Raw genomic sequence first — 26091 nt, forward strand, 5'->3', positions numbered from 1 at the left:
ACAGGTTTGATATTAGCGCGCCGCTGGTGCAACTGACCAATGATGTTAGGTACTACATGCAAACCACCGACCATTGGCTGACGCTCCTTTTGTCAGGCAAATATATAGTGCACACTGTGGAACGTGGAACTGTCACTGTAGTCGTGTGTGATATGTAGCGATTACTTCTACTTACATCACACACCTTCGAAGACGGCCTGACGCACGACAGACGCCCGACGTCGCGTCAGCCTATTCCGCTCACGTGTCACACGTTAAATTGCGGTGCCCATCCTACATGCAGTGTTGCTCGCCCTACCCGTAAAACGCTATGAAAATCTGGACGTCAGAGCATACCTTCGAGTGAGTACGAAACGTGCCTTTAAACGGATACTCGTTATCTATTGTGCTCCGCTACTTGACGTAATTGCCTTCGTACAATTCGTCAGACATCCCGAATGTTGGAGTTTGTCTCGTCTAAGGACCGTAATGCAGTTACGCTGTGTGCCCTTGTTACATAACCTCGTTATACTTGTTCCATCTCTAAAAACGGACAATTTCCTATTGATAGTTGAACGAGTAATGTAACGTGGGTTATGTCCAAGATGCAAAACTCTCAAAGTACTCATTTATCCTTTTGAATTGATTTCCAAAAATCTACGGAATATTTTGTATTTTACAAGCGCAAAAGGGAAAGGGATAAAACAGGGTCCATCTATTTCTATTTCATCTAGCTTGACTTAGCCTAATTTTCGTAAATGAAATTTTCTCTTTTCGTTTCCTCCTCGAGGATAATTTCATTGACTGAATCATTTTTAAGAATTGCATTGATTCTTCATGAACGATAACAGGGGCAATAAATTTATTTGCAGTCATCCTTGGGAGACGGTAGCGCAGGCTGCATGGAGAAAGTATCCGAATCCTATGGTGCCTTCGGTTATTGGAGCGGATGTCATCGACAGAGAAGTAGTCAATGGTGTTCTCCACACTCACAGACTCGTCGTTTCTACCCAATGGGGCTTTCCTAAATGGACGCAAGCGGTAAGCCTTCTAACTTTCCCACGTGCTACCACATTGGCGCGCGTTCGATATCGCTTCAGCATACCTAGCTCTAACCTTACCTCTGACTCTAACCTCTGATCGGTATATCAGAATTGTAAATGTGCCAATTTGTTGATACCTTGCAAATAATATTTGAATAAATTATATTTTTATATATAATATATATATGATATTTATGTAATAAAATATAGAAAATATAGAATGTATCTTTAAATATAGTAAAAAACATTTTTTATATGAAATTATAAGAAATATTTTTGTTGTATAATATTTGAAGATCCATTTTTCGATACCACTGTAATATTCTAAATTAGTTAATTAGCTACTAACCAGTTAACTAGTTAATTATTTCGATACATTCCAAATTAGTATTATCGACCGTGACAACGCTGACGCGAACATGATGTCACCAGTTGTTACACGTTATACGTAGCTATCACGTGTCTTTTATGAAACACTATCTATTCTTATCGACATTGATATATGATATATGTAGTTCTAGTCTTGTGCATAGTTTTTAAGGATATCACTTGAATGAGTTTGCTTCACGGCCAGAGTATGGTCTTCTATAGGCACCGAAGACTAATATAGAATGTTAGAATGTATAATGTGCTATAGTATCTCGTAAAGCGATTATCGTACAAGATTATGTCTTTTAAACCCCGACCTAGATTCTTTAATTTGAAGATTAGATAGTGTCGACTTTAGAAAACACGATTATATCTCGAGCGAATGATCGAGAGGCTACTATTTTCTTACAATTAGTAACTCATTTAGAAGTACCTTAAATATTTATAATAATTATATATACCAATAAAAACGGATCGAATTTCTAATGGGCTTAATCGCGAGCTCGGGACCTTAATAAGTCTTAATTTATATTTTACATGCCTTATCGATGTAGATATATTTAAAACTCGAAATCAGCAAATACTATTAAGAATCATTTTTGTATCGTAAATCGTTTCGTAATTCGTTTAGTAATTACTCGGACTTAACCACGCTAATTGACAGTTAACAAGAGAGATTATACTCTAGTTATACTACTTGGTAGACTTTTCCTGTTTATGACGGAAAAGTACTCTATGTACCAGCCGCATAATGCTATTGTAAAGAACATTCCATCGTGTTCTGCAGTACGTAATCACGCGGGTATCAACCTGCCGCAAGGTCGTCGTTCAATCGGTTCAATTTAAATCGACTTTACTGGTTGAGACGCGTAGACCGGACTGATGGTAACTCTGCGCGAACTTATCGACAGCTTTTTCCAGTTAATGTAAAGTGTAAAAATAAGCTTTAGCTTTCGCTGTTCTTTTATAATATATCAAACATATATACATATGAGTTTTGTCCTTATTCTTATTCTTCTTTGATTGGACTGCACCATGACTCTACTTTTTCTCAAGTATTTATAAGATTGAATGAAAATTCATGAAAACGTATGTATGGGTCTGCATGATATGTATGTGTGATTGCTCGGGTGAGTTCGCTAAGTTACAATGATTGCAGATCAGTCATTTCTGTGGAACTTATCTACAGCTTGGTTCATTGATTTTTTCGGCGCACTCTCGCGGCGGATGGATAAAACCATTTCATTTACGTACGAATTTATCGGAATGACCTTCTCGGAGACCTTCGCGACTCGGGTCGTCCGCCAGTAACTCTTGAATAAGTTATCCTCGAGTTATCGTCTCGCTCCGATTACTCAAAGACCTTTACAATTTATTTTTCAAACTTCTTCGCGCGCGAAGTTACGTAACTATACTATTGCTACATACTTGATGAAGAAGAAACATAACTTAAAATAGATATTTATAAATTTCACCAATTGGTCACCAATCTTTTGTACAAATATGTTCAATTGTCAAATCAATATATTTTTTAACATATATAGACATATGACATTATTACTTTTTAACTTTTAATTTTCTTATTTGAATAGCTGCAGAATAAATTTCTTAGGGTGCGTTCCACTTAACGCTCGCAACGCTCGTGGAATCATTTCATCCTCGTTGTTTGTCAAATGTTAAACAAGAACGAAATGATGCTCGCAAGCGTTGTGAGCGTTAAGTGGAACGCACCTTTAGAAAACATTAAGTTTGAAATTATTTCTGCGCGTTCTCTTGAATTGAAATAAGCTTCAGACAGTGCGATATTTAATATTAATATCTTGTATATTTTTAGAATTTCTAGTATTAGCTTTAATTTCAATTTGGAATGGGGCACAGTACATTTATATCTTGAAATTTCTTGATAATTTAGTGAGAAAGTGAACTTCGGACGCAGCAGCAGATGTTACGACATGATTACGCAACCAGCATGCTAGTTGACGCTTGACTTCTCGGTGAAATCTTGCGTGAAGAGCAGTATTTTAAGAGTTAAGAGCAGAAGTGTAAATGTTTAGAAATTTATAGGGTAAACTTGGGTAAGATGGCCATAGAGGAAAGATGGCCAACCAATGTTTGTTCGATGTTTCATGGCGAGCTAGATTGAGAGAACATGGGTTGGCCATCTTTCCTCTATGGCCATCTTAACCGAATTTACCTTAACGAGTTTTACTTTCCTTCAAATTATGTAACTTGGCCTCTAGTTAATTCTTACTTGGCGCGAGACACTACCGTGTCTCTTGATTATAGTAATGTACCGAATGTACTCGATAAATTAATTTTTTTTTACAGCTTTTAGACGTTATTTTTGGGAAAACAAATTTCTATTATCTTACTTTTTCTTTTATATATCTATTAATAGGATATGTATTAATGTTGCATAATAATTTTTTAGAGGAACGATATCGATTACATTTACAGATTTCTTATTTCTGTTATTCGTAAGAAAAAAATTGAGTAATATTGCACTTGGTGCGTAACTTTATCGGTTGGCGCAGCTTTTTCACGGTTGTTCGCACAGTAAAATTGACGTTGCGCTGATCTCCGGCGGGCGACAAGAAATCAATCCATGAAGCAACCTAACAGAATCATTCACCTCTTTCTGGTATCGCCCGTGGCGTGTCGGTAAAAACCTCGCGCCATTCACCCTAGTCTAGCAATCTCCGCCGGCGCGTCGCGGCGACCCGGAAATTCGAAACTTTCAACAAACGTGCGCAAAAAGAAGGTGCCGGAGACCCAGGGAATTGCAAAACAACATCCGCACTGGCATCAACTTTCATAATGAGCACGCTCAATGTTACGCCGTTTGGCAATCGTCCAGCTAGACGCGCGCCCGCCTTCTGGAATACTCCTCAGGCAGCTCCCTCGGATTCCCAATCCTTCGCTATCCCACAGTGCCTTCGCCGGAATACTGGAGATTCCGGGGCGTCGAATCCCTTTCGGCCCGGCGAATCGCTTCCTCTCGTCAGATTTTCTATAAGCTCGGCCATTTCGCCGGGCCGTTTCGTTGTGCAACCGTTCGTTTGAATGGCTCGACTCATGTATCGTACGCAAGATGTTTGAGAAACGATAGAGATAAAGAAATCGTCCAGTGGATGACCGACGATAAGAATTTGCACGAGAGATTTATTTTACGAAGAGATCTAAAAGTCTATCGTTTAAACTATCGAAATGATTGATGAAATCGATGACGGACTTCATCTTTATATACTCTTTTTATTTTAACGTTATCTCTATAAATAATATGTGTCTGTTAAATAATCAGATCGCAAAAACGATAACAAGAATTAGTAGGAAAAAGCTGTCGACTTTTTGAACAATATAAAAAGCTAATACAATTTAAGTTAAAAAATTAGAAAAAGAGCACTCTCTAGCACACCAATATTCCGGTCAAGACGTTTAAAAGTTTAATGTAGCACAAATATATAAATATATATATATATATATATATATATATATATATCGAACAAATGGGATCGAATATATAGGTTGTATTTTGTCGGATATTTCGTATATAATATTGCGTAGGAATCTTCAGTATTTAGACACGCTTGAAATTATACTTAACGATTAAAAAAGTGCGAAGGACCATTTCGGACCGCGGACACTTTCATCGGCACCATTTTCAACGTTACGCCCCCCGATGCTGCACCCACCATCGCGCTATCCGAGTAATTAGCGGATGCACTCGACAACGCGCTCCGGAAAAAAAAGTACGCGAGAAAAGTTCACTTATCGCGCTCGTTCGCGCGAAACGCTCGAATTGGCGGCAGAGGGTTCGTATAAGCAGGCCGGTTTATTCGAGCGACTAATTAGAATATGCATAATTAATCGGCGAGGAACAATAATTAAAGTGTACTTAGCGTGCCAGTTTAATTAGCGCCTTTCTAATTACCTAATTACTCATGCTAATTTGTTGTTAATATCGCGCCGCCACGGAAACTTACAGCGTTCCATTTTCTTCTCGGTCAAAACAGGCGATTCACAATTCAGATTGTCAGTATGTTTACGCTTTCGAATACATATTTCTCGCCGCTGATCATTTCTAATGATTGCCGGTAGATGCACAAGAGTGGCTGGCGATGCGTTAAACTGTGCTGCCAACGTGCGTAAAAAAAAATTTCGATACGAGATAAAATTGGGTTGATCGATCGTTTGTCACTAGGATGACTCTTATTTTTATTTGACAACATTTTATGATTAATCCCTTTCGGCTCAGTGTCTTTCCATGAAAAAGTGTCAGTTATGATTGATGATTTTTTATAGGCTTGCAGCTTTATCGAGATCGAGAACTTAGATATGTTTTTTTACAGCGATTAAATAAACGGTATCATAAATTTAGGGTATTTGTTATGCTTCTCGTGTAGCTGTGAGAGCAGAATAATGCAACCGTTCGCTATAGGTGGTTGAATTAATTACCGCGCACGCCTTCTGACGTAGAATCAATTAATAATCGCTTATCGCTTTCTATAGAGTCCAACGCTATTCGTGTAAATGTTGCTTTGTTTGTTTAATTTGCCTTGTGTACGTATAACATGCTGATACGAGTACATAGTGTGTTTCCATAAAGGTCCCTTGTTAGACTTTCTGATATTGAGCGTGAACGCTACTGTAATATCTGAAAATGATATCTTATTAATGCATATCTGTAATGTATCAATAACAGCCAGCGAAATAATTAAATAATTATGATTTATACATTATAATGAGGGATGTTTGCACTTGATAGATTATTGGATTATGTGGGCTGACGCGTTATTGAAAACAATGCTATATGCAAAACTGTCATACATTAATTCTAAGCTAATATTATTTAATCTATCATATTACAGCGTGGTAAATAATTCGACGAATTACCACAATTTTATCGCATTTCTTTTTTCGCTCCGCTGAGCACGCCATGAAAAGTCGTGAAATCGAGCCGAAGTAGCAGCTCTCGAAGACTGAAACATGCCATTGAAGTTTAGAAGGCTTTATCGTTGAATTCAGCGCGGAAAGTTTGAAACCGGAAGTGCTTGTCTATAGCACTTCCGAGATTTTTATCGGTGGCCGAATCGGTTTTTAGCAGTTTGCCAGCCAATTCTCGCCGGAACTACATTTAAATGATTCGGATTTCTTTTTACTCACGGACAAGACTTTTACGTTGCTGCCGAAGCTTATTATGCGATCGCACGTTTTCTTTTTTATTTTTGCAGTTAATCGGCTACGCGAACTTGTGTTACGCCAGCGAGCGCAGCGAGGTCGATCCTGTGAATAGACAAATGATCCTCAGGACGCATAATGTAAGTATCTGTTCTTTGTTTAAAAATGGGCTGAGAAACCGTTGTGCTTTCCCTTCCCGTGGTATACAAGCGTGATGCATCGTGCAATTTACGATACATTTATTTGCATCATGAAATAGCTGCAGTAGCTGTATATTATCCGAAATAAATATCGCCGATATGTTATGGCGTTTGATTTGTCATTTTAAAAGGTTTCTCAGCGTAAATAATTGATGTGAAAATAGTTTTCGACATTTTATATTTTAATAATTTTATGTTAGAAAAACGGTTCCTAAACTGAAAAATTTCTTTCGCGTAAGCCATTGATGTCTCTCACGAAAAGCACGGTATTGTGTGATGTGAGACCATTTCCACGCTGACCGCAAAAACGATATCTCTAAACGTAATCCAATACCTCCGATCATATTTCCGGTATGTGTAGACTAGCACGGTTCCGAAATATCCATCGGCAGTGTGCGTACCTCGCTTAATTAGAATTGTATAAATCTGCTGCTCACACGGTTTTGATTGAATTTTTTTAATGAAGACAGAACTTTTATGGTTCCCTCCCTTACAGATCTATTCGTAATTGTATATTTAATATGAATATGTCGCGACGTTTGGATTCAATTGCGATCCTAAATTAAATGCGGAACAGCATTATATGCTGAAAATACTTTTGGCAGCATTGGTGTTCGATTTCACAATCTGATTCAGGCTGTTGTATTATTACATACGAGAAACATGTGCGAAAAAGTATTGAGAACCTGATGGATACAAGAATCTTGTATTATAAATGCATAATTATTGTTGCTGGAATTGAATATTATTGATTATTTTTATTTTCAATATTTTTCTAGTTTTTAATTTAAATTTCGAGATTAGCGAGCGCGTAAGTGACAACATTAAGCAATTTTACCGTAGATGCGCGTACCATCAGAAATAATATTCATCTCGTACTCGGCGGTCGGTTATCAACGGAAGCGTTGTATCGAAATGCATCGGCGATCGCATCGCGCACGGTTCCTCGTTTCTGCGATAACGAAGTGAGCATTTTTGAGCGATTTTTCGACCATAACGAAATTGCGAATGCGTCGCGGTCTCTGTTGCGAAATGGCACTTTAATAGAGTGTCGCCGGAAAGAAAGAGAGAATGCCGAGCGGCCGCTCCATTAGCGCGTAATAAAAGCGTTCTTCCCGCAACGTTGTTTCTCTTTACATATTTCGCTAGTGAAATGATGCAAATGTTATGAATAAATGGACTTTGTTGTGTAATAGTTTAAAGTTATTGCGCCGATTTATTGTTTTCACGTCTATTGAGTCGTTATTTGAATTTACCGTACGACTTTTATGATATGTATTATGTCACTCATATATATTGACGGTAAAATTGTATTTTCCAGCTTTTTCTCTAAATTTTAAAAAGGAAAACTTGCTGGAAAATATGTATGAGATATTTTAGACTAACGTTCTTTTAGGTAGGTAGTTAACCGTATTAAACAAAAATTTGGACATTGTATTAATAACGGAAAACGTAATAATATATATATATTATTACGTTTTTTGTTGTTAATACAATTTTTGTTTAATACGGTTAACTACCAACCTAAAAAAACGTCCTGTGATCTATTTCATTTGAATATATTTTATATTATGTATGTATATACATAATATATAAAATATATTCAAATAAAATAGATCATATCAGGGCGACTTTCCTCATTACTCTTTCTTTTCTTCGTATCGTGTAGATAGTTAAAAGTTGGTAGAGGCGAATTGTTATTCTCGGCTCGCTTTGTAACGGGCAAGTTTGTCAAATTGCGTTAAAGTCTTTCATGTCGCGTTCGTGACTGGAAAAGTCATTTAAAAATTTAATATTTTTCAATACTCTCTCGTGTAGTATGCGGATTATAATAAAAAAGTTGGCGACCTTCACGCGGTTCGTACATGCAACACGTTTTGTCAGATGAAAGTGCGTCGACGCAAAATCGCCGGATTTTTTCCGAGCCGCTATCAGAAAACGATTTTCGAGCCCCGATTTACATAACATCCGTTCCAAGGAGTATGCATAGTAAAGACCCTCAGGAAAAGTATCTAGCTGCAAGCTCGAAGAGATCGACGCGTCTGAAAGCGTGGGAGGGGGACGAGGGCGAACGTGTCGAAGGGGGGGGGGGCGGGGAGCTGATGCACGCCACCACCGCATCCAGAAGGTTGGATATGATAGGTTATTGATGCGCGCATTACCGGGGGGTTGCATAGCTCGGAGAGCTTCTCGGCGCGGGGTATATCAGGTGGGGTGTCAGGGAAACGGTGGGATATGGCAAGCCGAGGGGGATAAAGGAGAGGGGGCGCGGCATTGGTCGCGGCTCTCCCGTTCGCGTCGAAGATCATCCCCTCTCGCTTCGTTGACGGAAAAGAGACCACCAAGAGAAACGCGGGGTGGTAGATGCATTACTGGTATGATGAACGATCCGCAGGTGGCTTAAAGCAAAAGGAGGAGAAACCTCGCTCCTTTCCACGCCGCGTCTACGGAGGAGCTGTTACGTCGACCTTTTCTATCCATCGAGATTCCGTATGTATCCACGCGAGTACATTATGTGCCGACGATCGTACTCACACGCTCCGATTCTGGCTAATTCGTACGAGAGGAGGATGCTTTTACAAGTAGGGGTAATCGGTGCTGAGCGATGTACTCGCGCGGATAGCTGATGGGATAACTGAATGGGATGATCGAGCGATAGTAAACCGTCTTGCGAAGGTCGATGTAGCAATTCCATTAGCTACGCGTGATATTTTAACGGCAATTCATTGTTCATAATGTTTATCGACACTCTACTGACGAAGGAGTGCAATGAATTATAAGTTTATATTCAGTCGTACACAAAGCGAAATGGAAGAGAAATGGATAACGATCATTTACGTAAAGTGGCTAAATAGATTCGCCATTTTTTGATATTTATGTAGCGAAGTGGAACGGCGGACCGCGTTATTTCTCTACACATATCGGGATGTAAAGGGTGATACATTAAATCGCATAAAAGCAGCAAACAGAGTGTACCGCTATTGTGCCGCATGCAAACCGATATACGGCGGGCAAAGACAAATCGCGGAGCATCTGAAGTATTAATGCGGAAAGCCGTATACAACGCGGGATGCAGTCGCGCATGATCGATTCCGCTTCGAATCCGTAGGTGAATACCGCAGACATCGTGCCACCGCAATAAATTCGCCTTTATCCGCTCATCGATCGTTTTACGGGTGCAATCTTGCCACCTTTATTCACGCCGATGCGTCACGTATAATATACGCACGGCTATCCCACGGGTTTGCGGGGCGTAAGACGGCAAAATACGTTATCGTGCACACATTATGCCAAGTATCCAACAACTGCGAAACATGGGGAAGGAAGGTGATTTAAGGAAAATTCCGGCGCGCATGTCGCGTCACCGGGGAAATGCTGCGAGCGGTATGCAGTTGATGCCCTCGAATGAGACCGTCTCTCACACTACGTTTCGACTCCATCTTCCTCGCGGGCGAGTCATCTTTCTTATTCGTGCTATCCTCCTCAACGAGGAACGTCTCCGCAATTAAGGCTGTGGCCGAATTCCTCGGAATGTAGTGTTCATTTCTCCAAGCATGTCTCCAGGATTTCTGTTGTGTGCGACACAGCGCGCGTGCTTTGAGGAGTTAAATTCACGTTAAAATAAACATTACTACAACTTTCCTGGGGAACGTCAGTTGCGTCTCAGTACAAGATACACGTATCATGGGATATTTACATTGTGCGATATCGTATTACAAATTTATCACACTAGAACACCACAGGCGTGCGCGTGGTACACGCCATTTATTTCCTGTCACCGTATATTTTTCTATAGATTACAGCTTGAAACATTGATTTTAAATTTATTTATTTATGTGTGTATGCATGTGCACGCGTTCACACACATACCGTACCAAAATTAATAACATTTTTTATTTAAAAAATTTTAAATTTAAATAAAATTTTATAAATATATAATTTCTGTATGAATATATTATTAATTACTAATCATAAAACATTGTATTTATATTGGAAATTGTAATTACGTATATTTATTATTAATACATTGTGTTAAATAAGAAGCGATTTTTCCAATTAACCGATGAATGGAAAATAACTTGGAGATATTTATTTTGATAATAAATTTAATTAAATATTAATTAACTGATATTCACTTGATTTTGACAAACATGAACCAGAATAACAACATACATCATAACATTCATGTTATTCATATGGTTAGTTATTCTCTCTATCACGCTTTTTTAAGACGTTTTACGACCTCTTACGGTCATATCTTAAAGATTCTAGCGATTGTTGATCATGATAATCTACAAGGATGTATTTGTCACATTAGAGACGAACTCAAATTGGAATCGAATAATCCTCTCGGGACGAGTTTACGGGATGTGTTTCCTAACGCGTATGCACGCGTGTCATGTAGACAGGAGTGCACGCATGTTACATGCACGTTATATGTCGTGCGAGGAGATCGCGAGGGATGATGTGCGATTTGATATGAGCCGACGAGGCCAGTTGAAGTACAACTAGTCCCGATCGAATCCTTTCTCTGCCGGGGAGAGAAGGGATGTATCTTTTAGCAATTCAACCCCCTTACCAGATAGCTAGCGTTGCGCATATCTGACGCATACGTTGCTCTGTGATACGCCGTTGTGTCGTTGATCCTAAGTACACGCGCGGTACATGTGCATCGTGTTACAGGACCGAACATAATGGGATAGCTGGATATCGTCCGCGAGGATTATACTCGATACACGCGAATATTAAGACGATCTCGATCACGTCCCGGAATAATTGAGTGGCTGCGCGCGGGGAAGGATTTGAGTGATTTGACGGATTTCCGCGTCGATTTCCGCAAGTCGGCATTATCTCTAGGAGATTACTTCCGCAATTGGTTATTAATTCGCGTAAATAAATCGCACATAGTTGTTGAGATGATCACGAATCTATCTCTTTTCATCTTACAAGGGACACGTTATAACTACCCGAAACCGATTTGATTCTCCTTCAAATATGTTGTTAGAAGGAAATCTTGAGATTTGAGAGGTGAAATAACCTCTCAAAGGTAACTCTTATATTTGATTTTAAGTACTTATCGTCGAAACGATAAGATATATAAAAAAATATTTTAGCTAAAACTTTGTTTTTTACGGTTCTTTATAACTTACCGTTTCGACGATAATTGCTTAGAATTAAATGTAAGCGTTACTTTTGAGGGATTGTTTCATTTCTTAAATCTCAAAACGGGCACATATAAAAAAATACGTGTCTCTTAGATTTTTGTGTTTAACAATACATTTGTGTTTAACAATATAATTATGTTTAACAACATATTAACACAAGGAGAATCAAATCGGTTCCGGATAGTTGTGACAGGTCCCTTGTTAGGGATAATTGAATTGGGGCACCGAGTTCGATGGATTTCCGTAACAATCGTCGATGTTTCTCCTGAAATTACTCATGCGACTTGCTATTATTTAATATACAATAATAACCGGTAGCACAAATTGGCGTTTGATGGTGTTAGTAAATAAATGAGCTTAGAATTTGTTTCTTTTTCTTTATGCAATTTTTTAAATAGTCTTACAGTTATTATTTAGCTTCTTATATGAAGTTATTGCATGTTGTGGAGGAGCAAATCTTGTTAGGCTAAACTGATTGATATCGAGCCAATTGCGTAAGAAATTCAATTAAGTGAAATTTTTAATTCTTCTACATTAATGCCTAAGTTGATACTTATAGACAAACATTATTGCATCGCAATAAAAGTTCAAGTAAACGGTAAAGAAATCGCGATATTATTGTAACTGTTTTACAGCTTATCAAAGTCATCGTTTTCGCGGTTCGATTACAGTACAGTGCCGTGTGATGTGAAATCGCGATGATACACTGTTACAAGAACATTGAAAAAAACACACATTTTTTTTAGTGAGTTACATCGTGCTGGCGATAGTTACGAGCAAGATGTTTTACGCGCCGGTCCGCTTGAACTTCACGCTAATGAAAATACCGCGCTGTCCAGTTATCGCAAAATATTGCGCTGCTATAAAATTGTACAATATTGTTAATTTTCAGCAATACGGGGTCTCCCTCGGTGCCTCGCGGGAATTCGCGGGTGTCATTGTTTCCTAGTGAATATTAGCGACGGCGTAAAAACAATGAAATATTTTCCCGTTGCTACCGGCCGGATATTATCAGATTATAGAACGAACAGGCGGACGCTGGGAGCCGACTGCGTGTAGCACATGTCCGCTTGCACAACGTTAATCGCGCATACGCGCGTGTTTAAACCCATTCATCCTTTTCTCGCACGGCTCGCGCAGATGGGGCATCTTGAATCGCCACGCGGCTTAACATACGACCACTGAAGACAGTAATACCGGCAAACGTTAGTAATATTGTATCCTAATCTCATTACATGTAAGAAGCTGCTAATGAAATCAAATTATAATTGATCTAATCAGATATAATATTAGTTTGTCACGAATGTAGTGCGGATACTGCACCAGTATTCGTTGCATCAAAGTATAGACCGTCGTAATTGCAGTTTGCGTGTAAAAGTAAACAGTGCAACTGTTAGTGTCTAATACGGCGAAGACAAGTTGTATCCCAGCGTACATCAATTAGGTCCTGCGGAACAAAGACAAACGAGCCAGAAGCGGATTGTGGGAAAGGGTTGCGCATTTCGGCGGCCCGTCTGAGACGACAGTTCGTATGGGTTAAAGGGGATCAGCGACTGTACAAGACCGGCGAGCTCATTCCACGATGCAAAGTGTAGTTATCATTAAACCACCCACCCGCCCGTCCGCCGACTCCATATTTCAATCGGTTTGAAAAGTGCTGGCGCTGCCCGCTCCGCATCCATATAAATACCTCCGGATGTGTGTACGTGACCGCGAGAGGCGTGCGAGACACGTGGTGGTCTCTCCTGTGCGGCGCTATGGCGCGCGTTGAGCCGCGTGCAATTTGTTGTTTTTATGATTTAGAGGATCGCACGTACAATAATTCAGTCGCCCGGGCGCGTCTAGCGGCACCCTCTCTCGCCTGCTATCCTCTGTCGCCCCTTTTCGCCCCCGTCGCACTCGCCGCGTCGGTCGGAGGGTCCTCCATCAACCAAACCCGCGGGGAGTCCGCGAGCACGAGGCCGGGGATACATTGCCGATATGCGCGTGTCCGTTATTAATTTTCGTCCTCGATGGCGAGCGGTCGAGCATCCCGATCGCCACCATCGCGTTAACCCTTCTCCCTTCGTTCATCTCGTCCCGTCTCAGTGTTTTCGCGCTCGCGCACGGAAATTCATGCGGCGATGAAGGCGGCGCGGCACGCGGCTGCGCGGGCGGAGGGATCGTTAGCGGGGAATACACACGAGTCGTTGCCGCTAAAATATCGTTCCGGTTTCCTTCGTGCTCGGCAACGTATTGCGATCCCTGCTTACACGCAGACGTGCTTGATTGATTTACTGGGTCTCTGTTTTTGCGGGATTCCCGGAAAGCTCGCTTCGCGACTGGCGGGGAACCGATGCGTATTAACCCTTCGGTGATGCGCGTTTAAATCATCTGGATTCGATGGGCCCCAATTTTCTTCCGAATCGCCAGGGCGACACCGCGGGATTTTATAAGCGCGTCGCTTTGGAGTGATGGATGGCCGACCGCGTTTGTCTCGCGGATTTGTATGCATTTAATCATTTGCTCGGTTAATTTTATTTGGAGGTTTTAGAGCGATACTCTCGGTAAAATGTGGTAAGACTTCCGAATAGCCCCTACCTCCGAATTTGATGAAACTTGCAGCAATTGTTGACTATTAGAGGACACGTTTATACTATCAAGGATTTTGTACGGAAACAAATAGGAACGGAGAAATTAAAAAAATACGGTATTTATGCATAAAAGGGGCGCGCGCACACACACACACACACACACACACACACACACACACACACACACACACACACACACACACACACACACACGCGCGCGCGCGCGGGGGGTGCAAGGGGGGGCCTTCGGCCCCCCCTCCCGCACCCACCTCCGCCGGTAGGCAGCGTGGACCTCGCTTTACAATTTAAAGTACATACTAAGGCTGCGGTCCGATTCACGCTCACAGCGCTGAAAGCATCGCTCGTTACAACGTCACCCTCCTGAGTGACCTTCAGAAGGTTTCAGTAAAAGTTATTAACAAAAAAAGTTTGAAAAATATAGCAGCTATTTTGAATATTGAAAGGTATAAATGACTAATAAATATGTCGAAATAGTTCACGCATACACTTTCCACGCGAACCTAGGTTCACCCCCACCCCCCTGCTTTCGGGGGAGGTGCGGTAGCCCCTCCCTCGCTTACGTATGTACTATTTATACACATGTACTATACACATGCATTATATATACACATGTATTATATACATGTGTATAAACAGTACACAAATAGGCGGGGGAGGGCCTTCTCACAGATTTTAGGACACGCCTTCGGCGTATAGATTAGTGACGCGCTTTAAAAGTATTTAACTGTTTAAAGCGCGTCACTAACCTATATAGAAAATATCAAAATCCGGAAAATGGTCTATAAATTAGAATAAAAATTTTGAATTTTTGACGCCAATTTCTCCGTCCTATTTGTTTCCGTATAAAATCCTTTATAGTATAAACGTGTCCTCTAATAGTCAACAATTGCTGCAAGTTTCATCAAATTCGGAGGTAGGGGCTATTCGGAAGTTGAGCCGAATCATCTTATTAGAAAATACAATAAGCGAATAAAGTCTGTATTCGTTAGCTTGAGGGTGAGAGCAAGGTTGCTAGAAGTTTTCGGTTACGCGATCTAATACCAATTTGTCAGCAACGCCGAAATCTGCTGAAATCGGCGATTACCGCGCGCAGAGGAAACGTCCGAACTGCATGGGGGGGGGGGGGAGGTCGATCCGGGGTTTGTGTGTGCCGTCCAGCAGATTTGGGCTTCCGGCCGCGAAACCCTCTCGAAGCATCGAATGGGTGTTTGCGAATTGCGAGCACACCGAGGTCCGAACAATGCAGTCTGTGCAGCCAAATCCGCAAAGTCCTCTCAATTATGCGGCGATGCTAATTACTCGCGAGTGCATGCTGAAGGAGAGCTTCCACTTCACCGCTCGGCTCTCCCTACTCTCTCTACAGTCTTCCATTCTCCGTTGCTAATACCAAAGGGTGAAACGGAATCATGAGTATTTGATCGGGAAGTAGAGGGGGACGCATGCTATGCCTACCAACGATCAGGGAACCTCTCTTTCGACGAGATTTTAATTAGGAAAGTTCAAGTCAACATTTCTTCGCTTACCGCGAAAAAATGGATATGTGCATTATGCATACATTAATGAATTTTTGTGATATAAAAGATTAGTTTATTCCTCTATTACATGTATTATTTTATATACATTATTAAAAATGACAACAATATATTCTTGAATGCGTAAGATGTACAGAGTGGATTGTAATGTATTTTAATACCATATATTTTTAAAGAGAAAACCGAATCTCTACTCATTTTACGATTATTCCTGTTCTCGTTCCTGCATCGTTATAATTCAGTTTATGAAAGAAAGGTATTGTGTATTACATACTGTATGAAGTGCTCACTTCGCTAGTGCTGCCGCAAATCGATACGATGCTTTCGAGGTAGTTATTCAGAAATTGTCCGAGATATCTCGTCTATCGGCTGATGCGTCATCGGGCGCGGCCGCGTTGCAACGCCCGCCGGTAAATGGAAAGCAAACGAGGGGTTTTGGCACAGAGAGGCCGAGCGATTGGCAAACATCGGTTTCGACGCGCGACTGACGAGAAAAATTTTCAATTAGCCGATGCACCCGCGGCATCGCGTAACGTCGTTCGCGTCCGCCGCCAGCACGACAATGCACCACCGTTCTTCGCGGTCGCGCCGAAAAAAGGAGACCGAAATTAATTACTTTCGGCGTCAACGACAGATTCGCAGCTGACGGGACGATCGATCGTTCGCTTGATACGATTAAATCCCGTTCATTCTACGCCCCCCCTTTGCGGCGTTATAACGCTTCTCTCTTCGCTTATGCACTCCGTTTACGGCCCTAAGGCGTTGATAGCACTCGACGATGAGAGAAACTGTGCCGTGTTTGTTGTTCGAAGAACACTGCGCGAACTGTGAGTAAAACTACGTCGAATATTCACCACGGAAAAAGAATTTATATTACCACTGAGAAACACGGTTGTTTCGTGGAGGTTCGCCAGGAATTAAACGCGATTGTCGGATTTCACGTGCGCGGAGTAGCACGACCGTTATTAGCATCTGACACAGGAATTTTTACGAAAAATGATAATCCTCGTAAAACAAAAAAAAATATGCGACGAATCAGAATCGGTGAACAGAACATATTTGCAATGTATTTCAATCATCCGTTACTTTATTATCCGTTTATATTTGTGAAAAAATCTCGCAGCTATAACATGTAAATGCGCGCTTAAAGGCTTACAATTTTCAATCCGCTGCAAAAAACTATTTACATACGTCACTCGCTGGGACATTTCGAAAATCAAAAGTTAAAGCGATTTCTGTTTCGTGCAGTTAGTTACCATTCGGATGAAAGAGGCTGGATTGGAACGGGAGCCGAAGAAAAGAGAGAAGCGACTGCTCTTTGATATAATACCGGATTGTCGTAATTCTACCTGGTATTAAGCGAAGCGTTTTTCTCGCCGCGGTTAAAAAATTCGCTTCAACAAGAGTGCGATTACATCCCGTCACAGACATGACAATGGAATCTCTCGTCTCGTCAATTACACCTCTTTTCATTTATCTTTTTCTCGCCGTTGAAACGCTCATCCTTCTTTCGTGCATAAATCCTCTGTGCGGCGGTAAGCTATTGGGTATTATCAGACAGTTTCCAAAAAGCAAGGCCGATACCTCCGCAGCTTTAGATGCTGGAAGGAGCATTTCGAGTAACAGACGTATTGTTTTCGAGAGTAACAAGGGTATTGTTTTCGCGGGAGCGATGATTAATTATGTGACTTTCGAGGAATACAGTTTCATTTAAATTATTGAAATATAGCGAAATATTTAAATTGGGATGGTTATTAGTGGAGAAATAATAGAACGTGCCCGACGCGCGAATGTAATGTCCTTTCAGCGAGAGAAAATTAAGTACAAAGCACAATACTGGAACAACAATACTAGAGTATTTCGTATTGGCGAGCTTGCGCCGTTGCGACGCGGTGCAACGAGAGCTGCAATAATAGTATCTTATTTAGATAACCAGTCATGTACTTTAGTAACAGCTCTTCAATTGCTACGAGCCTCGCCTTTCTTCGTGTTCCATGACCTGTATTACGTGGCACACTCAAAGTATATTCGGAAACTCTTGAGAGGTACATTACTAAATAGCGAAATTTAATATCCTTTTCATTTTTCTGCGCTGGTTACTGCGCTGGTTACTTTTGTCTTATCTTCGTGTATTTTAATGTTCATCAAATGGTACAATTTCATAAATATAGAAAGTCTCTTAGCATATTGTAACTAGAGCATTACTCCATTTCCTCCGTGTAATCTTCCGTATCGTAAGATCGCAATAATATGGCAAGATCGTTACGAATATTACGATACGCGATATGAAACTCAGGATTACACCGACATTCAGGATCGACTCCTGTCGTTGATATAATTCCGCGAATTTCACAGTGATATAGCACATGAACGGTAGCGAACACACGCAACGTCTATGCTTATATAGTATATATAGCGAACGGAAATTTCATTTCTCTCGGATTTAATCGACGTCTTTGTCCCTGACTTGCCGAGCGTGAATCCCGTGAAACGCAGCAGCTCGCGGGCGTAATGTTAATTTTTCCTTTCTTCCTTCATGTCCGTGGGTCACGGCGCTTTGGAAACCGTCGTGCCGCGAAGCGAAGTTGGACGGCGGAGTCGACCGCGGTGTAACACAGTCGGCTTCACTGATTGCCAATATGGCGAAGTCCATAGAGTACAACACCGCGTCATTCTATATCTGGGGATAGTCGCGGACCCACAATGTGCCGCGGGCGTTAATTTCCTCGTGAAATGTATTGCGCCCGTGCGATTCAATTGTTCCACCCCACGGCGCGCTATGCCACGATGGTGCTCGTCCGAAGCTCGTAATGACGTGCATCTCCGCCGACCCCGCTGTCCGCGTGTCGTGAGGCCGCGCGCAGAGGTGAATGTTGAGGCCCTAAAGAATTTTAGAGCAACGTGTACTCATTTTGCTCTACGGAAAAATTATAATAATTTTTTTACGTATCTTAATTAAGGATTTTGACTACGTCAATTTAATGCATAACGTACATATTTATTTTCCCATGATAGGTAGAGGAGTGTTGATTCAAACTTTGTTAATTAAAACTATATCGAAGGAGAGATTATATCTAAATTTCATTTGCGCAACTTGCTCGTGTTTCACCTTCCGCGTGGCCGCGTCAAGATGTGACTTTAGGGGCCGCGGATTGTCGTAGCGTGAAAAATGGTAAACAATCAACACCGCGGCTGCGATTTTCGAATTGGATATCGCCTAAAGATACGCCAGCACTATAGATACGATAGATCGAAACCGAGGTCGATTTTCCCCACCGCAAATTTACAGCGGTGAAAGCTATACGATACCAACAGCAAATACGTTTCAGCTAGTACAAATTCTATGACAGCGACACAGATTAAACTTTAGGCCTCGGGCTAACTGGCTCGAGGCGCCCAGTTGCCGCGCTATAGCGGAAACTATAGTTTCCAGCCCTCTCGCGCTACCACCCACCCTTCGCCATCGTTCGCGCAAGCAGCGCGCGCGGGTGATTGTTTCTCTCGCGCCAGGAAACAAATCCGCGCGCGATGACAACGCGACGCACGCAGCACTCTAACGGGCGCTTCGTTGTACCGACGGTATACCGCGCTGGCAACAAAAGCACGCCGCACATCGCCCCGCAGAGTGCTGTTTGCCGCTTTCGCGTCGCATGTTTACGCACTAGCGCACTGTAATGAATTTCAGATGGTCTTCCAACGCTACTCTCCGGTTTTGTTACACTCCACGCTCCTCCACGTATTCGATTAGTCGCGGCATATACATTGGTTCCGCATAACTGCATGTTCGGTTTCTAACGCGTACGCGCTATGGCGTATTGTGAGATCGCACTCTGTATATCGCGATCATTTGGGGTTGCATTATCGGCGCGATCCTTTCGTGAACTCGGTAGTATTCGCTGCAGCATGATATTGCGGAACGTTGCGCGAATATTGCCTCCGAATCGCGCGGTATAAACACACACTCGAATTTCCGGTGTTCGTGCATAAGCAAGATAACCATATAATATTTATAACAGAAAGAGGGCTATACATTCGAGAAAATTAAAAAATAATTTCATCGGTACGGCCCTGTCAACTAAATTATGTATTATAATGAACATCGAAAAATCAATTTCGGCAATTCGCTTCAAATAAACGTCGCATACGGGTTATTTGAGAAGAGAGGTTTAATAATTCTAAAAATAGCCCAGAAATTCACGTCGAATAATGTAGCCGATGTAAAAGGGGGGAAAAATATAGCATAATGGAACACACGGAAGTGGAAGCGCTGAATACGCTTTTTTTCTGCGTGACGGGAGCCACTGTCGACTCATTTGCTTGTTTAGTGGCATTGATTATTCAAGGATGTCTACGTTACTTTTCGTGGTAACGTTCCATCTCGATAATTCCGACTACCCATCTACCCCGAGGGTTGCTAACCCCGCGAGTTGCACACAATGATCGATATGAGCGACCGAAATTCATGACACGGATATATGGCGGCGTGAATGTGGTAGGCAATGTATATCTCTTACAGTGTGACAGATTTAATAATGCAAGTCACGCGTCTTATCAAAGTAAGAAAATCTATACAGCTATACTACCTCTCAATGATACACGTAATAATCGATGCGAATCAGCTGTATGTTTCTTCAACAAATAAAAAGGAGGGAATTTATACGTATTTACTTGACCAATACGCGTAAGAATGTTTCATGACATTCGCGTTAATCAGACCAATTATTCTTGATTTTTGCAGTTAACCTTCGGTAACTATATCGCTGTAGACGAAGCTGTCAGATATACGCCCCATCCAGATGATCCCACCAAGACATTACTGACGCAGGAAGCGGTGGTCACTGTACGGGGAGTACCACTGACCAACTATATGGAGGACCTCTTAGCTTCAAAAATCTCCTTCAATGCGTGTAAAGTAAGTGATCTCTTCTTGTTTAGATATCTCGCTTATTATATACATATACGCAATCTTCTAAAAATTTGACAAAATCGAATGTTGTTATATAAATTATTTTTATACAATTCCGACAACACGAATTCCGACGTGTCTTATGTTCAAGAAACGAAAGTTTTTTACGATCGAATAAAAAAATCCGGAAGATGCACAAACTCTCTCTTGAGAGATGCAAATTTCTGTCCTGCTATCGTCACTTTTTTCAATTCAGAATAGTATCGAAGATTTGTCATAAAAAATGTTTCATAAGACGGTGATGCATTTGCACGTTTTATAAAAGTTTATGAACGACATCGACTGCAATAACATTTTCGCAAACGTAATCTTTTTTTTCCGTTAAGGGCCGACAAGGGTTGCAATGGGTGATCAACAAGCTCGAATCCGAGATGAAGGAGTTTGCCTGAAAGGCCCGGCCGCCGTCGCGAAACTTCTAAACTGCCGCTATCAGCACAACACGAGCGCCGGCGTCGATAGGGAGCGGCAACTTCTAGATCGAACGATTACGCGGATCAGAAGAACATTAACGTCCCGGGCTTCGTCAGAAACGAGCAGATGATTCGCCGCGGGCCATGTAGATCGCCTAATTGAATTTTGCGAAACTTGTTACTAACCGGTTTGCAGGAACGAAAACGTTCCCTTTGAAGGGCGATTGCCTCCGCAACCGTACACTTGGGTCCAGACCTGCAAGGATCTGTCGAACGGACGGGCGAGACTGATATAGAAATATGAAAATATGTAGGTTTAATTTAAAACGAAGAAGTACAACGGTTGACACAGCGATTGGATGGCAATAATTCCCAATGCTCCAACCCGTACTCACATATGTTTGTCGACACAGTGCCGACTCGCGATGTGAGTATGTATCATGAACTTCACTTAGCCAATTTAAATACGTGGGCTTTCACCACAGTTTAGAGAATTAAAAAAAATACATATGTTCTGTCGAACGGATGTCAATATTATATGCAATTTATATTTAATTTATTCGTACAAAAAAATCTTTTAATTTTTTTGAGTATTAGACATAATTTCTTTAAAATATCCACAAATTGTTTTTCGTTTACTCCATTTCCACACGCTCCACCTTCTACTATTTATTTATTACATGCCTTTATGTTTGTTATCGCAAATTATTTTTGCTCGGTGGTGTAAGTTGCACGTCCTACAAAACCTACTACAAGCTCAACACACGAACGGTCCCATTGACTGGCCGAAGACGAACAATGTAGACATAGACCTCCGCGAAACTATGTTTCTCCGGAACTATGTTTGCCGGACTCTCATTCCTTCTCAGCGAGAAGCCAAAGCTCTTTGATCGCGGCGAGGAGGCAACTTACATCGCGTTCCGAAATCACTGCGCGATCCCTTTGACGCGTATCCGCAACCGAGAATTGTACCGTTGTCGCGACTAATTAATTTCGTGGTGTTTCCCCTTTGTCGGCGCTTTGTCGACGTATCGAAAATTTACAAGCTATGTCGATTTTTCTCATGTTAACTTTCACGATCTTTTTTCGTATCTTTTTTCGTGTTTTCCGGATGTTTTCGGTCGATGTGATCCGTCGATCTAAATTCACCGATTGTTTTTAAATTCCAATCGAGACACGAAAGTGCTTCTTTTATGGCTTTTGTTGGCCATAAAAGAAACACTGAACGAAAGTGGTATTTTTTGTATCAAAAAGTCGAGCGAAAAGGCAGGAAAAGGGGATGAATTCACGTATGGACCACGGCCTTTACATGGGCGGACCGGGATGCTTTAATTTAGGGAAGTCGACATGCACGTCGAGCGCGCGGACGTTGATTTACCCACGAGTTCAGCGGTTCGATAGGAAAACCGAGCAGACATCAAGCAGCGGTGCGTGGGACGCGTACAAAGGATACTGCTCACCGCTTTGTGATCGGAAGCTGTCAATATTTGTCTGCGTCGGGTAACAGAGAGACCAGCAATGAACCGTAACGTCATCAATTATCTCTTACATACCACCACCAAACGAGTCGCGCGTCAAATTTGTCCGTCCTACTTTAGCCTCCTCGCCTCTGATCGTGTTCACTCGCGGCCCTGGTAGCTCGATCGGTCGAAGGATGAAAATCGTCCCTCGCGCGACAGCCGAAAGCAATAATGACTCGGTCGAAACTTCAATTCGCTCGGTCAGAGATTGTCGGGAATGTCGAGTCCGATCCTCCAATGGCGAATCGATTTCTCGCGCGTATATTGTGTGCTACACACGTGGAAGTACTCTACGGCTCGGCGCAAGTGCCCTCGAAAGGTAGTTAGGACGGGCGAACGCCCGGAGTAGAGAGAGAGTGACATTGAGATATTTTGCGGATAGTATTGCGAGCATTGGATCACCTTGACCGACGTGTCAAGGTCCTCCACGTGGTGCTGTGGAAAAGGTATTAAATCAAGGGTTCGTCCAATGGCGGTCCTATCTGAATATTTTAGCTTCTCTATAGCTTCAGATTGCATTGCGATTTCGACTGCTTGTCTGATATTATTAACGGCAAATTTCCACAAATTAAGACGGAATAAGATCGAAATAAGATCGAGAAGAAAATGCATTCTCTCCGTTTCATATGTTTTACAAATTTGATTCGAATTTTCTATCTCATCGGCGATTCTGGGTGGGACGGTGACACCGAACGTGCGCAATCTGGTTACATACGCGTATTACATATTTACCTCGGTATCGCGGATAAAGCCCGCACGTCTCGCCTTATCCATATTTAGATTACAATGCTTTACATTAGAGACGATACGGGCGAAGTGGCAATACTCGGTAGGGGCAGAAGTCGCTTCCGTGCGCGGTTTTCGGAAAATCGGAAAGCGTCTCGGATGCTTGCCTCGGATTCTCGTGACTCCGCAATGAGACTGCAACGGCGCGTAGAGGATCTCGGGCGGTCCCGAGTGCCGTCGCTCTCGTTCCTTCGACCTTCGGGCGTATGTATTCGAGCTCGTAAAAAGGATTCGCCTTTCAGTCGAATCCCATCCCCGTCCCCTTCGATTCCGTCGCTCCCGGGAGAGGATGAGATTCGAAGAATCGTCGAACGGTCTCATGGTTTACACATCGTGACGGTGCGCTCTCGTCAAAACCCGTAAAAGCTCTCGGGGACGATCGACTCTCTGAGAGCTAGCGAGCGGTCAAGGAGATACTCCTCACCGTTACCGATTCACGACCTCGTGAAAAGCTATCCGCCGCAGTCTCAGCGCTCGTCTTATTTTCCTCGCTTTGCTCCGCCGCGCCGCGCCCTTCGGCACCGATGGCCGCAAAAGCGCGGCGTCGATTTTGTTCCAAATAATAAATTCGATCGGCCCGCGAGTCCATACACCATCGACCCGGGTCGGTCAAGCACGCTCTGAAAAGTTCTAACACGACTGGCTTTTTTTATTTCCATCTGATGTTTTTAAGAGTTCCGAAGACTTCACTTCCGCGTGCCTCGACCGTTTCCGTTTGTATAGAATTAGGGTCGACAGAGGGAAAAAGTTTACCCCCCGTGTAGCAAATAACATGCGTTTTGATATTTAATTCGAAAAGTTCCTTGTAGCGGAGAGATTGCATTTTACTAGTGGAAAATCTTGGAAAAATGTCAAAATGCATTTGTTATCAAAATCTCGGTTTTTTTAACATGCAATCGTCATATTTTTGGGACAACTTGAAAAAGGTTATAATTTTGACATAGAAAATTTTCCTCTTTTTACGGATTATCTTCCCGCAATGCCTGTCAAGCTCTTATTTTACTTGCATCAGTAGATAAAGAGAATTGGCCGCAAACCGGCAGCCGATGTTCACAAACTCAGTGTATTTCTAAACCAACTTCGTCAATACATCCCGTTTTATCCTTTCTGAGAAAGAACTTTTAATGAGTTCGCGTACACTGTTTAAAGATTTAAAGTTTTGCGAGCTTCAAAGAGATCGTGCCATGCTTCTCTAAAGTATTACAGGCAAGGCGGAGCATTATTATGACGTACAGAACGTCTGCGATATTACATCGTAAAAATTGCCTCTGTATATTAGTTCCTCGCTGCCTGTTTCCTATCAAAAACTCAAAGAGAAATGCATACTGCGAACGGGAGAAAAGAAAAGGAAGCCCCTTGGAATATCTAACAAGATTACACGAATCTTTTTAATATCAAGAAATAATTTCAGTTAGACTTCATTCCGACATTTATGCCTTTGCAGTAAAAGCTTAAGCCTGCCACAAGGTTTAAAAAAAAAACGTACGCAATAATCGAGCGAACTTTAGGTGCCAGTAAAATCACTCTGTGAAACACGATGCAACTATTTAAAATTGTATTCCCTATTTTACGTTCCGAGCGTTCAAGTCCCCTCGCTGTAAAACTGCAAAGATAACGGTGTCGCGATCACAAATAATTGCTAAACGTGACGGGCATCGGCGAACAGCGGCCACGAAGAACGATCGAGTGATCTTTAATTTAAGTAGTATATGTATTTCCCGGGCACAGCGCGGTAGATAGTTTCGGCAAAGTTGATCGCACGAAATTGGCTTGACGTTATATCGCGTCGCGGCTAGGCGAGCACATATAGATATTCACTGTAAAGCAGATACATATGTAGGTAATAACGGGAGACGCTGAGCCGTCGTGGACGACGCGGCGCATACACTTGCTCTATTAGCATACAATTATCTTTATGCTTCTTTTATGATTCATATTTAATGCCGGTTTCGCCGCCACCACCACCACCACCACCACCCGCGTCGAAACCGGCTCGAAGTTGGCAAACTTTTACGATCGTACTTGTTTCGAAACTTAACGTACCCCGTGCTTGCCTGTTATCGGGCCTACCACAATTCGCTTGCACCCTTGTTAAACGTGCCCCGGAAAGTACTTCCTAGAACACGCGCTGCACGAAAATTTATCGCCACACGTGCGAACAGTCGACAAATGCGATACGCGTCGATTATGTTTGCTTTGTCGCGTTAACGTGACGAGCCTCGAGATTAAAGGAGCAGCGACGATAAGGCTATTGTATCGACGACTTTTTATAATACTGTAAAATATGACGTGAAATATAATGTAAAATATGAAAATAATTTTCAATAAAATATTTTGCTGTGTTTTCTA

The 26091-nt window shown here is 42.0% G+C and overlaps 1 protein-coding gene across 2 annotated transcripts; it reads left to right on the forward strand.

Moving 5' to 3' along the window:
• The first annotated feature begins 127 nt into the window (after window positions 1–127).
• On the forward strand, window positions 128–26091 carry Slmo (PRELI domain containing slowmo). Of its 2 annotated transcripts, XM_071701470.1 has the most exons (5): window positions 135–342; window positions 852–1020; window positions 6623–6709; window positions 20799–20972; window positions 21353–26091. In XM_071701470.1, exons 1-5 carry the CDS (start codon window positions 311–313, stop codon window positions 21413–21415), a joined length of 525 nt encoding a protein of 174 aa, XP_071557571.1. In that variant the 5' UTR covers window positions 135–310; the 3' UTR covers window positions 21416–26091. The 2 variants fall into 2 exon arrangements, with proteins under 2 accessions (XP_071557575.1, XP_071557571.1); XM_071701474.1 differs by lacking the exon at window positions 6623–6709 and having other exon boundaries at window positions 128–342.

This window comes from Temnothorax nylanderi, unplaced genomic scaffold (assembly GCF_030848795.1).
Source record: "Temnothorax nylanderi isolate EJ_2023f unplaced genomic scaffold, tnyl_v1.0 TNYL_tig0002_pilon, whole genome shotgun sequence".
NCBI lineage: Eukaryota > Metazoa > Arthropoda > Insecta > Hymenoptera > Formicidae > Temnothorax > Temnothorax nylanderi.